Source organism: Callorhinchus milii, unplaced genomic scaffold (genome assembly GCF_018977255.1).
Source record: "Callorhinchus milii isolate IMCB2004 unplaced genomic scaffold, IMCB_Cmil_1.0 Scaffold12, whole genome shotgun sequence".
NCBI lineage: Eukaryota > Metazoa > Chordata > Chondrichthyes > Chimaeriformes > Callorhinchidae > Callorhinchus > Callorhinchus milii.
In genome coordinates, this window is record NW_024704753.1 from 18,371,711 (window position 1) to 18,387,295 (window position 15,585).

Here is a 15,585-nt window from a genome sequence, read left to right on the forward strand (position 1 = left end):
GCAGCGTCCCCACAAACAGCCGTGGGTTGAGTGACCAAATTATTATTATTTTCACATTATTTTTGAAGGGATTATAAAGCCCCAGAAGAGCAATCCGCCATCGACTAACAACTGGGTTCCTTCTCACTCCTGGGTAAATACAGGCGCGTGTGTGTAAAGTAAGGAAACTTGCCTAACATTTGGCCCTGCTCGGGAATCGAACCCGGGTCCTCTCGCTTGTCAGGCGAGCGCTCTAACCTGTTTGTTTTCCAGATATGAAGGGTGTCCGGGTCGATGATGCCTCTCATCTCCGCTTGCTCTTCCAGGAAGTCGAAGAAGTATTTCACAGCGTAGGGAGGTCTCTCTAAGGGGATGCTCAGGATCGCTCGGAATAGATCGTCCAAAAACTTCTGCAACGTGCCCTGAGACAGGAACAGCCACAAGAGGACAGAATGAGAGGAGGACACAATCCTGTATCGCTTCCCTGACCCAGTCTACAGCAGACTCTTCGAGGTCCCCAAAACGATGTAGAAACTCGCTCCACAACCATCGAAATTCCCTCGCCCTGCACCAAATCCTGAAAGTCCTCACCTTGGTGGAGAGTAGCCTCGTCAGGTAGATCTCGGGAAGCACTTTCTTCTGGTGGCTGTGTTTATGCGACCTTTTGCTATCGTTCATCTCATCGTGAGGGAGACCCTGGTTGAGAAAGACGGAGGGCAAGGTCACATTCCAGGACAGGCGGGTGTGAGGTTTGTGCCCTCCTTGTGCTACTTACTGCTCTAGAGTTTGGTTCACGTGACAGAGTGGTACCTCTGTCTGTCTCTGTCTGTCTCTGTATGTCTCTGTTTCTGCCGGTCTCTGTTTCTGTCGGTTTCTGTCTGTCTCTGTCTCTGTCTGTCTCTCTTTCTCCTCAGCCTGGATGGAATTGGATGCAGATCTTTTCATTTCTCTATTGCAAACCATTGACGCTGTCCATCCATTGGTGAGGGGCAGATTACAAAGCCTGACTTGAAGCATTCAATGGCTTCTATGATCAGCCACTAGGAGATGCTATCGTTTAGCACCAATATTGTTGCTAATCCACCCGACCTGCAATGGTCGTCTTGAAATCGAGACATGAAACACACGGAGAACGGAATACACAGAAATAAAGGAACTGTTACTCACTAAGTGGAAGTATTTGTCGGTGTCCAAGTCTTTCACTGTGGAATACAAACATATTTTAAATATTTTAAACCACACGAGAAAAAAATAACAGTCGATGATTCATAAAAATTTCGGCCACAAAATATACAGTCAATTCACTTTACAGCAATGTTTTGTGAAGCGTTTTGAGACGTATCGAAGATGTGATGAGGCGCTATATCAAATGCAATGATTATTGTTACTATTATTATTAAAATTAGCAGACTGTTCTGCGAAATAAATTATTATTTACAAATTATTAACAAAGGCGTCTTTAATTGCCCGTGCTTTATCAATCGGAATATATGCAGAATATGATGTTATAATAATATATCATTGAGCACTGGGTTAAGGCAGGTCCCAGCTGGCAGTGTGGTCAATCTGCGCTCACGCCACCGATAGACCGAAGATGAACGAGTGAAATGCCATTGAGAAAAAGGCCGGCAGAATAGAGATCAAACGATACCTACCTCTTCCAAGTGTGCCGTCCCACTTGTCTTTCAGGCTCATGGCTAGTGATGCTCCATCGTGGACCTGGGTGTAGTGGAAATATCCGAAAGCGATCGTTAATCTTGGTATCAGTGTGTGATATAACATAAGGCAATGGGCAGCCTCGCGTCAGGGCAGAGACTGCTAACCCTCAACCTTTCATCTCCCCTCCAACGCAAACACCTTATCTGCTTTTCTTGGTTTGTGATTATTATTTCGCCCACAAAAATACACAGTCAATTCGCTTTAGAGCGAGTTCTAAAGTGGAGCGCTTCGAGACGTCTCGAAGACGTGATGAGGCGCTGTATCGAATACAAGGATTATTATTATTATTATTAATTAGAAATGCAAGTTGTTGTTATTGTTGACGACAAAGAGGACCGCCCTTCGCCCACCTTGTAATGGGAAATCGTGTTGAGTTTCTTTCGACCGTCCTCATTGAATGACGTGTTATCCAGGTCCCGCAGTATCCAGCTGTCGGTGCTGGAGGCAAACCATTCTGTATCAACGGAGAAGAACATAAGAATTTCTCAGGTGAAAGAAGACCGAGGTGCATCTAGTTCACCTTCCACAACCACTTGACGCGTCATGTCCCAAACTATACACTGTATCTATCCCCAGATATTATTTTCTAGCAGAAATCCATCTGATTTGTTCTTGAAACAAATGACATTTTCCTTGGAAAACCAAGTGGACTCTGTCCATAGCGTGTTTCCATCAGCATTTGTGAGGATTCCAGCTGACAGTTCTTTAAAGTACACAGCAATTCAGAGACGTGCTCACAGTAAGGTCTATCATATTTACATACACACAAAATACACTCCTTCCAGTTGCATCGATATCTGTACAGGAACAGTACACAGCCAACAATTATCTCAGTTCCGTTGTGTTCATGCACATCAGTTGGGCAAAAGGAAGCGATTCACACTGTCTGACATTGTATGCCTCAGTGTTGACTCCTATAACATATGTACTGGATAAGCACTTTGAGACGTCTCGAAGACGTGATGAAATCAAACGCAAGGATCATTTATTATTTATTATAAGAACATAAGAGTTTGCTAGGCAAATGAAGACCGAGGTCCGTTTAGTTCGCCTTCCACCATCCTGGCAGTCGCTTGAACTACCACTCACCAACTGAGCCAGGCCGACACACAAGAGCCAAAAGGCAAAATACTGGAAATCTGAAATAAAACAGAAGTCGCTGGGAAAACTTAACAGGTCAGGCAGCATCTATGGAGAGAGGCAAGTGAGTTAACATCCCCCAGGTCTGATGAAAGGTCATCGAACTGAAACATTAACTCACTCTCCTCTCTCCATAGATGCTGCCTGACCTGTTGAGCGTTCCCAGCGAGTTCTGTTTTATGACACACAGGAGACTTGGGTGAAATGAAGGGAGAACAGTCTACCCAATGTATTCAGCTGCCGCTATGTCGCCTATCTTAAAAGTAAAATGAAGCATAAATTGCTTATCTTACCCAGATCAACATCTTCTACCCTAGGCCACTGGGAGTAAGGCACATTCTTGTAAAATCCTTCCAGCATCTTCTCCTTTACCTGGCTGATAGCGTCGCTGTCCATCACTCGCACTGTGAGGGAATCCATGCCACATCCTTGGAAGGAGACATTCAAGTTCTGTTGGCAGATGACGGTTATACAAGGAATGATATCTTTACCTTTCCCATTTAGCCTCTTTCCCAGACCCTCGCTAGTAGGAGTTCTGGAACTCTCTCCCTCAATCCCTCTCTCCGCACTGCCGAATCACAACTTAGGACCTTCCTTTTTGATCGTGCTTACGGTCACCTCCCCCCACCCCCCTTCTCTCCCTCTCCCCCTGGCTCGCTGTCAGTCTCTGCCACTGTCAAGCGCTCCAGGATGCTACCCCATGTGAAGGGCGTTATATAAATATAAGTTGTTGTTCTGCAGTGATCTACCTTCCTCCACTGTGCCAAGCCATCTTGTCCTCAATAAAGCCTCAGATGCTATCCTGTCTCACGCGATCACAAGAGAAGTGTGGATCAAGATGGCTTTTCAATGTGTTTGATTTTATCTTTCCAAGAAAATTGCCCCAACCATCCTGTCATTTCAGCCTGTTAAATGTCAATCTCTTGGCCTCAACCCCCCCTTTCTGATAAGCTGATCCAACTGATGATTACTCTCTGCGTAAAGTCCATTCACTTTACAGCGCTTTGAGATGTCTCAAAGACGTGATAAGGCGCTGTATCAAATGCAAGGATTATTATTAAAGGAATCATTCCAGGCGTCTGTCTTAAACTTGCTCAAGTCAGTACTGCATCTCTGTCTTCTTGCTTCACTGCCTTAGATTATATGAAAGTATTGTTCTAAGTTTATTTTCTTTACCCTTTTGGAGTATCAGCCTGAATTCAAACTCCCAATACGTAAATTGAGCCCACAACTTTATGACTCAGGAATGAGAGTGAGAGTGAGCCCATCCCTGAAAGGGAAGTGAGAACCAGAGTGGCTTTTGTGTGTAGTTGTTATTCCTATTAATAGAGGAATGTACCCCACGAAACTGGGAAATATGAAACATTACTACTTCATAATCCAAATGCCATTCTTACTGTGGGTTTCGCTTCAATGTTCTCTCTTAGAAGCCATTCTTCGTTGAGGGTGTATCTTGCCTTCCCTGTGATGGCATCCACCGATCCTTTGTTAATTTGCTGCTTCATGGCGCACAGCAATAGGAAGAAAGGCTCCCCTACAGTCTCCTGTAACAGCAGGAACAGTGGGGTGAGAAGCACGGTCAATGCCAACATGGAAGGTCTGTTGTTACGTCGCAGTGTGAGTTACATGGATCAGTGTCACTGTAGTATGGTGTGGTGCAATGATGAGGAATGACAGTGAGTAGACACTATCACATAACATAAGAACTTCCTAGGCCAAAGAAGACCAAGGTCCATCCAGTTCACCTTCCACCAACCTGGCAGTCGTTTGACATGGGACGAAAGGAAGTTATAAGCAAGTGGACCTGACATTTCTGGGCAAAAGACCCTTTGGGAGGACTGTAGACGAAGGGACATGCGGTGGCAAAGTGAGACTTAACATGAATAAGGGGTAATAGACACTTGGAGTGTGGTTGATGGAAAGGCCAACGGTTGAAGCTGTACCTTCAGGAAGCGGTACATGCAGATGGACATCCAGTTGGTGAGCATCTTCTCCACCACCGACTCCGTCCTCCGCAGCATCAGCTTTGGGTTCTTGGAGGCAGAGGCATCGATCAGGTCCACCAGCAGGTCCTTCATGATGCTGGTGTAGTACTCGAGCTTCCCATGTAACGCGATGGTCAGCAGCGATGCTAATTTACATCTGTCCAGGCAACCAACAGGGCGGCAATTACAATCACTAACCCCACTAGAATTCCAACCATCCTTCCATCTACCCTTTACCCAGCCAAGGCTATTGTGCCATCTTCCCATCAAATGTTGTGCCTTTGCTGCTGTGTGATCTGCCCTCTGCAAACGACATTCCACCCGCCTCTGTTTACCCGGCAGTAAGTTGTAACCCGGTTGTTAGTCGATTGGCGATTCACTTTTCCAGGGGTAATAATCCCTCGAAACAAAATGAAACAATTTGGTCACTCCATTCACCACTGTTTGTGGGACGCTGCTGTGCGCGACTGGCTGCCGCGTTTCGCCCACCAAAACACGCAGTCACTACACTTCACTGTATATTCTGTGAAGCGATTTGAGACGGCTCGACGATGTGATAAGGCTCTATCTCAACCTATATTCTCAATGTCAATTCAGTAAGTGGCATAAAGAATTTCACTTGGGAGTGTCATTTAACCTGTGCTGTACTTGATCTAAGATTGCTTGGATGGGTCATTGAGGGAGGAATTTTCATCCCAATATATGATTAGATTTGCAATGTGGGTGCAGCAATGCTACTGTTCCCAAAGGATGAAGAGAATAACCAGAGGTGCTGCTCTTGAACTGAATGATGAGCAATGTTGCCTCTTAGCCCCTCCATCCCAGCACAGGAATGAGCAATAGTTACCTGTCTCTCACTGCAAAGTCCTTCTGCTGTTCTAGTGCATGTACGAAGGTGACCAGAAAATGCTTGTTATTGAGCAGTGTTGAGAACATGCTGATCCCCTCTTCCATGTTGTGTCGGCAGTTTTCGGGAATCTGGAACGAGCAGGGGTTTGAGTTAATATACAGTCAATTCACTTTACAGTGTGTTCTGTGAAGCGCTTTGGGACGTCCTCCCGACGTGAAAAGCGCTATATCAAATGCAAGGATTATTATTATTATTATTATTATTATAAGGAAAGACGTCAGACGCAAAAAAACTGCAGAATGGAAGAAAATAATTATCTAATGCATCGAGCTCGTTCCTCTCAACCAAATTCAGTTCACAGAGTCGGTGACTGAGCCAGACACTGGACCTGAGCTCAGTGCGAATATCCCTAAACCCTTGAATAATTTGGTCGCTCAATCCACGACTGTTTGTGAGACGCTGCTGTGGGCAATTGGCTGCCGGGTTTCGACCACGAAATACACAGTCAACTTCACTTAACGGTATATTCTGTGAAGCGCTTTGAGACGTCTTGAAGACGTGATAAGGCGCTGTATCAAATGCAAGGGTTATTATTATTATTATTATTATTATATTATTATTATTATTATATCCTCACACAGATGTCCACACAACTGGCCTGAAGCCAAAGGAAAAATAATTATTCAGCATTTCAACTGAGAGTCACTGACTTACGTTCCAATCGTTGAGCAGAAGCGGGTGGCTCTCTGGGGGCATTGCGGTCATTTTCGTCATGTTGGGTGGAGAGCTCAGTTGGTGTAAGGACTGAGGGATTCGGTTTTCATACTCGTTCGAGCACTGCAACACATTCAGATTCACGAACGCTCAGGAATGGAAGCTTTAAGTGCCGTTAACCGTACAGACCCAAGTGTTGAAAAGTCCGTGTGCCTTCACAATTAGGCTGAGCGCAGGGTACAGAACACTTAACCCTGACACGGCACACGATACAGAGGAGTTCATCGGAAAGCCAATACGCTCAATCTCAAGCGCTCTGGGATGCTGACTCCAGGTGAAAGGCGCGGCGTAAATGCAAGTTGTTGTTGTTGTTGTTGTCGGTCACTCACCTTTGGGAAGAAAGTGCGAATCACAAAGTGCTTGTACTCCAGGAAGGGAATGCCCTGGCTACGGTTTAATTCTTTGGTGAGGTCCGTCATGTCCGTCTGCAGCTCGGCGAACCCTGAACAGCGCAGGGAGGAAGGGACAAACGTGAGCCACAGACCACGTCAGCGCTCAGGATAACTTGTGTGACTCGCCCACTTCTCCTGGGGAGTAACGTGCTGTTACTCTGCCGGAACTTGCTCGGTTCGGAGAGGGGGTGGGGGGGGGGGAATAATAAAAATAATAATAATAATCCTTGCATTTGATACAACGCTTCATCACGTCATCGAGACGTTTCAAAGCGCTTCACAGAATCGACTGTATATTATATATATTTATGTATACAAATATATATATTTTGTGGGTGAAATCAGCCAGGATTACTGCTCCTAGTCCCTTTACAGCACCCTCTGCTGGTCATGCGTGTGTATGACAGGCAGGTAAGGAGTGCTTGACTTTGATGCCCTCTGCAGACAAGTGACTTGGTTTAGCTTTGCAGGTGAAAAATGAGCAGTTGAGTAGGGTAGTGGAGGGCAGCCAGTGTCCGTTGAACTCGTACCCCAGCACGAGGAGGCTGGTGATCAGGAACAGAGGCCAACGGGGGAGAAAATAAAACGATACTGAAAACAAAATAATTGAAAACAATTAAGAAATAGATGGTTGAACCGAGCAACCTCCTAAAACCTTCCTCTTCGACTGCAGCTTCGGCTACCCCCCTACCCCTAAACCGCTCTGCCCCCCCACCCACCCCACCCCAGCTCGGGTCCAAATGCCTGACTGTCCAGCGCTTTGGGACCTCCTCCCACTGTGTAAAACGTAATTTGTTATTATTGTTGTTGTCGTCGTCGTTGAAACTACCTTTGCGGATTTCATCCCTGATCTGAGCCTCCATCTCCTCCATCTGCAGCAACGTCTTCTGCCGGTAACGTTCTGCCCGACGGCTCTTTGTGCAGAATACGACCAAGGCTGAGAAAAATATTTATTTACATGAGCAACACAGCAACCGACTTGAACAGGACGCATCTGGGACTCTGCCGTGCGCAATTGGCTGCCAAGGTTTCGCCCACAAAAGAGTCAATGACTCTACAATAGAAGACGTGTTAAGGCGCTGTATCAATCGCAAGAATTATTATTATTATTATTATAATCCATTCTCGAGTCTGAGATCTCACTCAGCATCATGTCACAGTAACAGGAAGAGCTGCTGGTGCCTGGATCAGAGATGTCACCAGCTGCCTCCAGGCAGGAGCAGATGGTGCCATTGTTTCATCCACAAAACATGCAGTCAATTCGCTTTACGATATATAATAATAATAATAATATCCTTGTATTTGATACAGCTCGTTATCACGTCTACAAGACGTCTCAAAACACTTCGCAGAATATACTGTAAAGTGAATATACTGTATATTTTGTGGGCGAAACACATACAGCAGTGTCCCACAAACAGCCGTGGATTGAGTGACCAGATTATTATTTTTTGGGGGGAAGGGATTATCACTCCCGGAAAAGCGATTCCCCCAATCGACTAACAACCGGGTTCCTACTCACTGCTCTGGTAGACAGAGACGTGTGTGTGTGTGTGTGGGGGAGTAAGGAAACTTGCCCAATGTTTCGCCCTGACCCGCCCGGGAATCAAGCCCAGGTCCTCTCGCTTGCGAGGCGAGTGCTCTAACTGCGGAGCTACGGGAGTCCATTGAATCAACCTGACCTGCGAGAGTCAGTGCGTCTCCTGTTACAAATAGTGCATTGGGAGACCCTTAGCAAAGGGAAAATCCAGTTACAATCTCCCCACCAGCCAAGGAGGAAACATTTTACCCCTTGGCTACCCTTTGGGAGGCCTGCTGTGCGTGAGCTGCCACTCACGCTGTGGAGCACGCATTGTGCCTTTCTCTGTTCCAGCTCTCAGTAAGACGGTGATGCATCCTGTCTCCAGCAAAATGGGAAAGCTGAGTTCTAGGTGGGCTCGAAGCCCAGCTTCTGAGGCTGAAATGTCTCATTGTGTTGGATCTCAGCAACCAGAGGCTTCCAATAAAACGGACTTGACAGAAGGAGAAAGCCTTATGTTCTGTGGGTTATTATAATGACGTTATAATAATAATAATCCTCGCATTCGATACGGCGCCTTATCACGTCTTCGAGACGTCTCAAAGCGCTTCACAGGATACACTGTGAAGTGGATTGACTCTATGTTTTGTGGGCGAAAAGCCGATTACGCACAGCAGCGTCCCCACAAAGTCGTGGATTGAGCGACCCAATAATTATTTTTTCAATTATCCGACTCTTTTCTGCCGGGCGACTGAACGTGACTGCCTCAGAGAAGGCTGCGGTCCAAGAAACTGGAATTTCTCTTCGGTCACAGAATCCCAGAATCATAGTGCGTTACAGCACAGGAGGAGGCCATTCGGCCTACTGTGCCTGTGCCGACTCTTTGGAAGAGCCGCCGACTAGTCCCACTCCTCCCCCCCCCCCCCCCCCCCCACGCCGCTCTCTCCCCATAGCCTTGCACATTTTTTTTCTTTTTCAAGTACCGAAGCAATTCCCTTTTGAAAGTTGTTGCTGAAACTGTTTCCGCCATTTACAGAGCGAGTTCGGCGCTCCGAGACTCCGTCCGGAGTGAAGGGCGCTATAGAAATGCAAGTTGTTGGTGTCACAGTGAACGAACAGCTTACCTATAGCGCACAGCAGCAACAGAATGATGCAAACCACTATGGTTATCACGATAAATGTCTCGATCTCCCCCAACTGCACCATCGCGATGGTTTCGTTGTATCTACCCACTCGCACCTGTGAGAAGAGAGGGGACGCCTGTCAATAATAATAATAACAACCCCGGCATTTGATACAGCGCCAATATCCCATCTTCGAGAGTCTCAAAGCGCTTCACAGAATATACTGTCAAGTGTAGCGACTTGACAAGAGGAGGGTAAGGGGTGACCTGATAGAGGCCTTTAAAATGATGTAAGGGTTTGGATAGGGTAGACATAGGGAAGATGCTTCCACTTGTGGGGGAGACCAAAACCAGGAGCCGTCAATACAAAACAGTCACAAACAGATCAAATAGGGAAGTTAGAAGAAATGTATTCACACAGAGAGTGGCGGGAATGTGGAACATGTTACCACAAGGAGTTGTTGAGGCAAATAGCATAGATGTATTCAAGGGGAAGCTGGAGAGGTACGTGAGGGAGAAAGGAATAGAAGGTGATGCTTGAAGGCTTAGTGGAGGAAGGGCAGGAGGAGGCTCGTGTGGAGCATAAACACCGGCACAGACCAGTTGGGCCGAACGGCCTATTTCCGTGCTGTATATTCTAATGTATTCTCAATCTGAATTTAAAGGCACGATCGTTTGTCACTTACTACAACTGGTAGCTGTCTCTCGTCCGTATCCAGGGAGACGTTGATGGTGCAATGGATCTTTTCTTTCACAACGTAGATCTCACACAGAAAAGGGCCGACCATCACCTCATACTCTTCTGGTGCCAGATTCAAAATGTCCGCTGTTTTCTGAGGAAGTGGAGCAAGGATGGAATAAGCAAACTGGACACAAGGTTACAGGATTGAGGCGCAAATGAAGAAGGTCCCATTTGGCCCATTCGATCTCATCCAACCGGAACACCCGTCCCTTCTAATTCTCCCATGATAGCATCAAACTATTCTAGTCATTCATCACACCCTCTGGGTAAAGAAATGCTTCCTGGTGGCTGTTCTGCGATTGCCCTTTAGAAACTTGAACCTGTCCCCATTGTAATAATAATAATAATAATAATAATAATCTTCGCATTTGATACAGCGCCTGATCACGTCTTCGAGACGTTCAAAGCGCTTCACAGGATATACGGTAAAGTGTAGTGACTGTGCGAAAATCAATATTACTGATCACCTTACTTCAATCACCAGTGTGAGTGGCTCCCCTTGGTGGTGTTTGATGAACTTGTCCTTGCGGGAGAAGTGTGGGTCACTGCGGTAGTCCAACGTGAACTTGTAATGAGCGGCATTGTCACCCGGGGAATCCTCCATATCAACGTAGTCAATCTGGTTAATGTAAAAGCTGACGCTAGCCGGCTGGCCCTTCTTAGTGATCGAGTATGCGGGAGAAGGGCAGATTATAACGGTGTCGTTTTCAACTGTACACGTCTGCAAAAAAAAACATAATCATTTTGTTGTAACTACATAATTCGCTATTTGACCCCTCCCTAGTTGCTATTATCTTGGCTGTAAGAATACAGTGAAATCTATCCTGGCTTTAAATTAATAATAATAATAATAATAATAATAATAATAATAATTTGGAGGGCTTTAACATTCCCATGTAAATATTATTATTCTTTCAACTTAAAACCCTTTAACTCTCTCAGAGTAAATCCACTGGGAATTAGACTTTACAAACTTTCACCTAAATTAACACAGTCTTCCTTCCCACTGCCAAGAAACACACACATTTCACGTCAATTTTTGCTGAATGTTTCTCAGTCAGTTCTGTGCCAGCTACTCACTGATTCCGCTTTTCCAAGGCTCTGAACCACCATGGTGACTTTCTGGGCTAAACTGAATCGATGGCCTTTCACTGTGATTCTTCTCCCACCGCTGCAGCGAGAGCAATAGGTTAATGCAAGTAACAACAGCAACAACACATGATATTTATACGGCGCCTTTCACATCGGGAGGACCTCCCAAAGGTGCTGGACAGTCAGGGATTTGGACCTGAGCTGGGGGTTGGGATCAGAAGCGGGTGGAGGGCAGGGAGTGATGGGGGTAGGAGGGTGGCCAAAGGCGCGGTTGAAGAGGAGAGTTTTGATACGTGGAGGCAAGGGAGGGAGGGAGGGAGGGAGGGAGGCAAAGGGACTGTGGGATGGAGTTCCAAAGGACAAGATACCAAGACATTGGGCTTTAATCTTACAGACAGGATTTTGTCATTACAGGTAACAGGATTGGCCTCTCTGAACCAGAGCCAATTAATGCTACAAGACGTGTAGATTTGTGCTACAGACTGAATCCCACCCGTAACTGGGTTGAGACTGTTCCAAGGGGCATTTTAGACAGGAAGGAGTACATAGGATTATATGTTCATATATCCAGGGGTTTGGGATCCACCTTGATGCGGTATGCAGAGAGGTAAAGCAGCTAATGCTCAGCTTCTCCATCTGTTGGAACGATGGCTCAGTGGGTAGGGATGTGTGTCTAAGCTGTGGACTGGAGGAAGCTCGCAGGTAGTTAGTTCCTGGTATCTGCACAGCTCAGGCTTCCAAGTGATTGCTCAAACCTGCCCTTCTCTGATGTCAAATGATCAACCAGTGACTGTCCTCTTTGGTAGAGGGGAAATCTCTTAAGGTGCTGAGAAGCAGGAATAGAGTCAGTCATCTGTAGTTCTATCAGTATTCTGGTTCCCGATCCACAGGTGGATCCACAGTGCTCCAGGGCACCGCTGATGACACTACACTCTACAAAACGTTATATAAATAAAGTCAATCTGCTTCCAGCCTGGCATTTCTCCTCATTCGTTTGCAAATTTAGTTTCGCCCACAAAACACACAGTCGATTAATTCACTTTACAGTATATTCAGAGCTTTGAGATGTCTCGAAGACGTGATAAGTAAGGCGCTATACCTAATGCAAGGATCATTGCTATTATTCATAGTATTTAGGGTCACTAAAATGCGGACGCTCTCCAGGATCATCTCGTACCTGATGTAACTGGTGTTGGGGTTGATGCTATCGATTGTCGGGTTCTCCATGTACTGGAAGGTTGTGGAATTGTGGACACAATCCTTTCTCTCAAACCGCACGCACACAGGAACAGCCACCTCGGTCCGGTTGAAAGCCGGCATTACACACGTTATATTGTTTTGAGTCCGTCTGGTAATAAGAGAAAACCTTTGATTGAAGAACAAAACTGCCAACATCATCAACAACTCGCACTTATATAGCGTCCGCCACGAAGGGTAGCGCCTCAGAGCGCTTAACAGTGGCGGAGCCTGACTCCGAGCCGGGGCGGGGAGGGGGTGAGGGGGGAGGTGACTGTAAGCACGGTCAAAAAAGAAAGTTTTCAGGCGGGACTTGAAAAAGGGGAGAGAGAGCGAGAGAGAGGGGTCAAGGCGGAGGGATTGAGGGACAGTGTATAAAACATCTTGAGTTTTATAGTTCCCTTTTAAACGAGTGAACGTTGTGTGCGCGTCTGCACAATAAATGTCATGCTCAACAGAGGATGTGGTAGGCAGTGTGATGCGATGACCGCTAGGATTCTCAATTCACAGCAGTGGCTTACATTAGATCTCTACAGTCCTGGGTACCGTTGACCACAACTCTGATAGAAGAGCCAATGTCTAGGTTTTGACCACTAATGAGGACTTTGGTCCCTCCGGCTTTGGGCCCTCTGTCTGGCGACACTGAGGAGACTTCTGGAACCTGGAGACAGAAGCGACAACAAAGATCAACATGTGTGAAAGGATTCAAGAACAAGGCTCGGGGAGGAACCAAAAAGCACAAATATTGCGGGTTATTAATCTATCAATCCAACATTAGACAGATAGCAACTGGAAAGACAAGTCAGACACAGATTTGTCTCTGCGATACTTCACAGAGTGAATTGCCTAATATCTGCGGTCAACCCATTTCCCACCCAAAACTTAGGAATGTTCCCGGCTCAAAACGCATGTAGATTAGTCATTGATTCTGCGACAAGTTACATTCACCTGACGCCTTTCGTGGTGGGAAGATAACAACAACAACAAATTATATTTGTATAGTGCCTTTCATGTCGGGAGGACGTCCCAAGGCGCTGAATTGGTTTTCGTTCCTGAAGATAAAGCGGAGACGGTGCGAAATGTAGGATGTGAACCAGGCGAGGACAGGACCGTGAAGGTTGAGGTGACAGGAGAGGCGGCGGAAGAGGATTGAACGGGCGACCTTTGCCAAAGATGTCTCAAAGACTGAAAGGGCTCCAAAAAAAGGGTTTGCTTGGATGGTGGGGGTGGGGGGGGTGGGGGTGGGAAGGGTGGGGGGGTGGGAGAGGAAGAAGCTGTGAGTCAATGACTTGTTCCAGCACCTTGTAGGAGGAAGGGGAGGCTGGAGATGGGTTGGCAACTGTAAAGGTCAAGTGAGGATTATAACAGTTTCCTTTAAGGTTCACGGAGCAGGATTGTTCCATAGCTGAGCATTCCAGGTGTTTCCTGTTGCTGTTGAACCCCTGTGGAATTCTAGCGGATGTTTCCCCCATCGCCTTTGGTTTTGTCAATGGTGCATTTCCTGTTTACCTTCAACATGCCACTGATGTCATTTCCACTCGATCTCTGGCCTGAGGAGACCAGTAAGATGTTTTTCCAACATCTCCAATACTCCAATGTTTAAGGAGTTCAATGTTTATTATTATTATTATTATTATTATTATCTGTGACGAGCCTTTTTTGTTTGGAATGCAACTGAAAGTGTGTCTCACCAGAAAGGAGAATATCTCTTTGGAGGTTCCTGCTTTCCCCACAGTCACAGTCACTACACCTTGAAGCACGCTGCTTGCTGGCTCGGTCCTGCACACAATCCTGAGAAGCGACAAAGTCAAGCAGAAATGTAACGGGGTGAGACAACAGCTCCGACAGATTCAACTGAAACGAACACACACTCACAATGGGTCCCGGTGCTCGACTGTACAAAGTACACTCACTGAGAAGTTATAACAACGTCAACAACAACTTGCATTTCTATAGTGCCCCGCGATCGAAGGGGCAAATTCAGAACAAATCTGCGGAAACACTACTTCAGTGAGCGAGGAGTAAACGTGCGGAACAGGCTCCCCCCGGGAGACAGACGGCGAAGGCAGAGAGTGTTGTTTGTTTCAAGAACAAATTAGATGAATTTCCGCTAGAAAATAGTATCTCGAGGATACAGTATAGAGTTTGGGACACGACACGTCAAGTGACTGCCAGGATTGGTGGAAGGCGAACCTGGTGGATCTTGGTCTTCTTTCGCCATCAAATTCTTACGTCCTTATAAACAAGGGCAGAGCTTTATGGCGTAAACTGAAAGAGGTCATAAAATTTACTTACTCTTCAGAAACCACGTAACTCTTCTCAAGAGGGATACACTGCACTTCACCGATACTAACGCCTTCCTTTATATCACTGAATCTCCGACCCAGGTTGCTGCCTTTTATAGTCAGCAAAGTCCCTCCGTCCACAGGCCCAGTGAGGGGCTCTATCTGGAAAACACAGTGGTGACAATATAGTGGTGCTCGAGTGCGTACATGTTTCTTTGCCATTGAATGTTGTTTTATACAAAACATGGCTCATAGGAGGGGTGAACATTGCTAGGTCAGGGTGTCAAGGAATACGGGGCAAGGGAGGGTAATTGGAGTTGAGGCACAGATCAGATGTGATCTTACGGAATGGTGGAACGGGCTCGAGGGGCTGAATGGCCTCCTCCTGTCTCAAAGCGATTCACAGGACATACTGTAAAGTGAACTGACTGCATATTTGGTGGGCGAAACTCAGCAGCCAATTGTGCACAGCAATGCCTTCCGAACAGTCGTGGATTGAGTGACCTAATTATTATTAGTTTTATCGATTTATTAGTTTTTTTCTGAAGGGATTATTACCCCTGGAAAAGCGATCCGCCAATTGACTAACAACCGGGTTCCTACTTCCTGCTGGGTAAAGAGAGACTTCTGTAACGCAAGAGGGAAAATAAATTGGGTGGTTCCCATACAGTTAACTGGCAGCAGAGAAAGAGAGGGGGCTTCGAGATGTTTCCTGCACAATTTCCTGTGAAGTTTTGCGGATGCTGTTC

At 46.3% G+C, this 15,585-nt stretch overlaps 1 protein-coding gene across 1 annotated transcript in view; it reads right to left on the reverse strand.

The window, feature by feature from the left end:
* Positions 1-15,585, reverse strand: part of LOC103176747 (plexin-D1) — a 39,193-nt gene that overhangs the window by 4,315 nt on the left and 19,293 nt on the right. Inside the window, 20 exon segments of the mRNA XM_007890492.2 lie at positions 238-401; positions 571-675; positions 1,147-1,181; positions 1,635-1,698; positions 2,049-2,152; positions 3,132-3,288; positions 4,236-4,382; positions 4,782-4,980; positions 5,671-5,801; positions 6,388-6,510; positions 6,777-6,889; positions 7,669-7,776; positions 9,483-9,597; positions 10,168-10,314; positions 10,696-10,944; positions 11,304-11,394; positions 12,493-12,663; positions 13,073-13,212; positions 14,243-14,342; positions 14,847-14,998. Coding sequence (XP_007888683.2) covers positions 238-401; positions 571-675; positions 1,147-1,181; positions 1,635-1,698; positions 2,049-2,152; positions 3,132-3,288; positions 4,236-4,382; positions 4,782-4,980; positions 5,671-5,801; positions 6,388-6,510; positions 6,777-6,889; positions 7,669-7,776; positions 9,483-9,597; positions 10,168-10,314; positions 10,696-10,944; positions 11,304-11,394; positions 12,493-12,663; positions 13,073-13,212; positions 14,243-14,342; positions 14,847-14,998 — 2,615 coding nt within the window.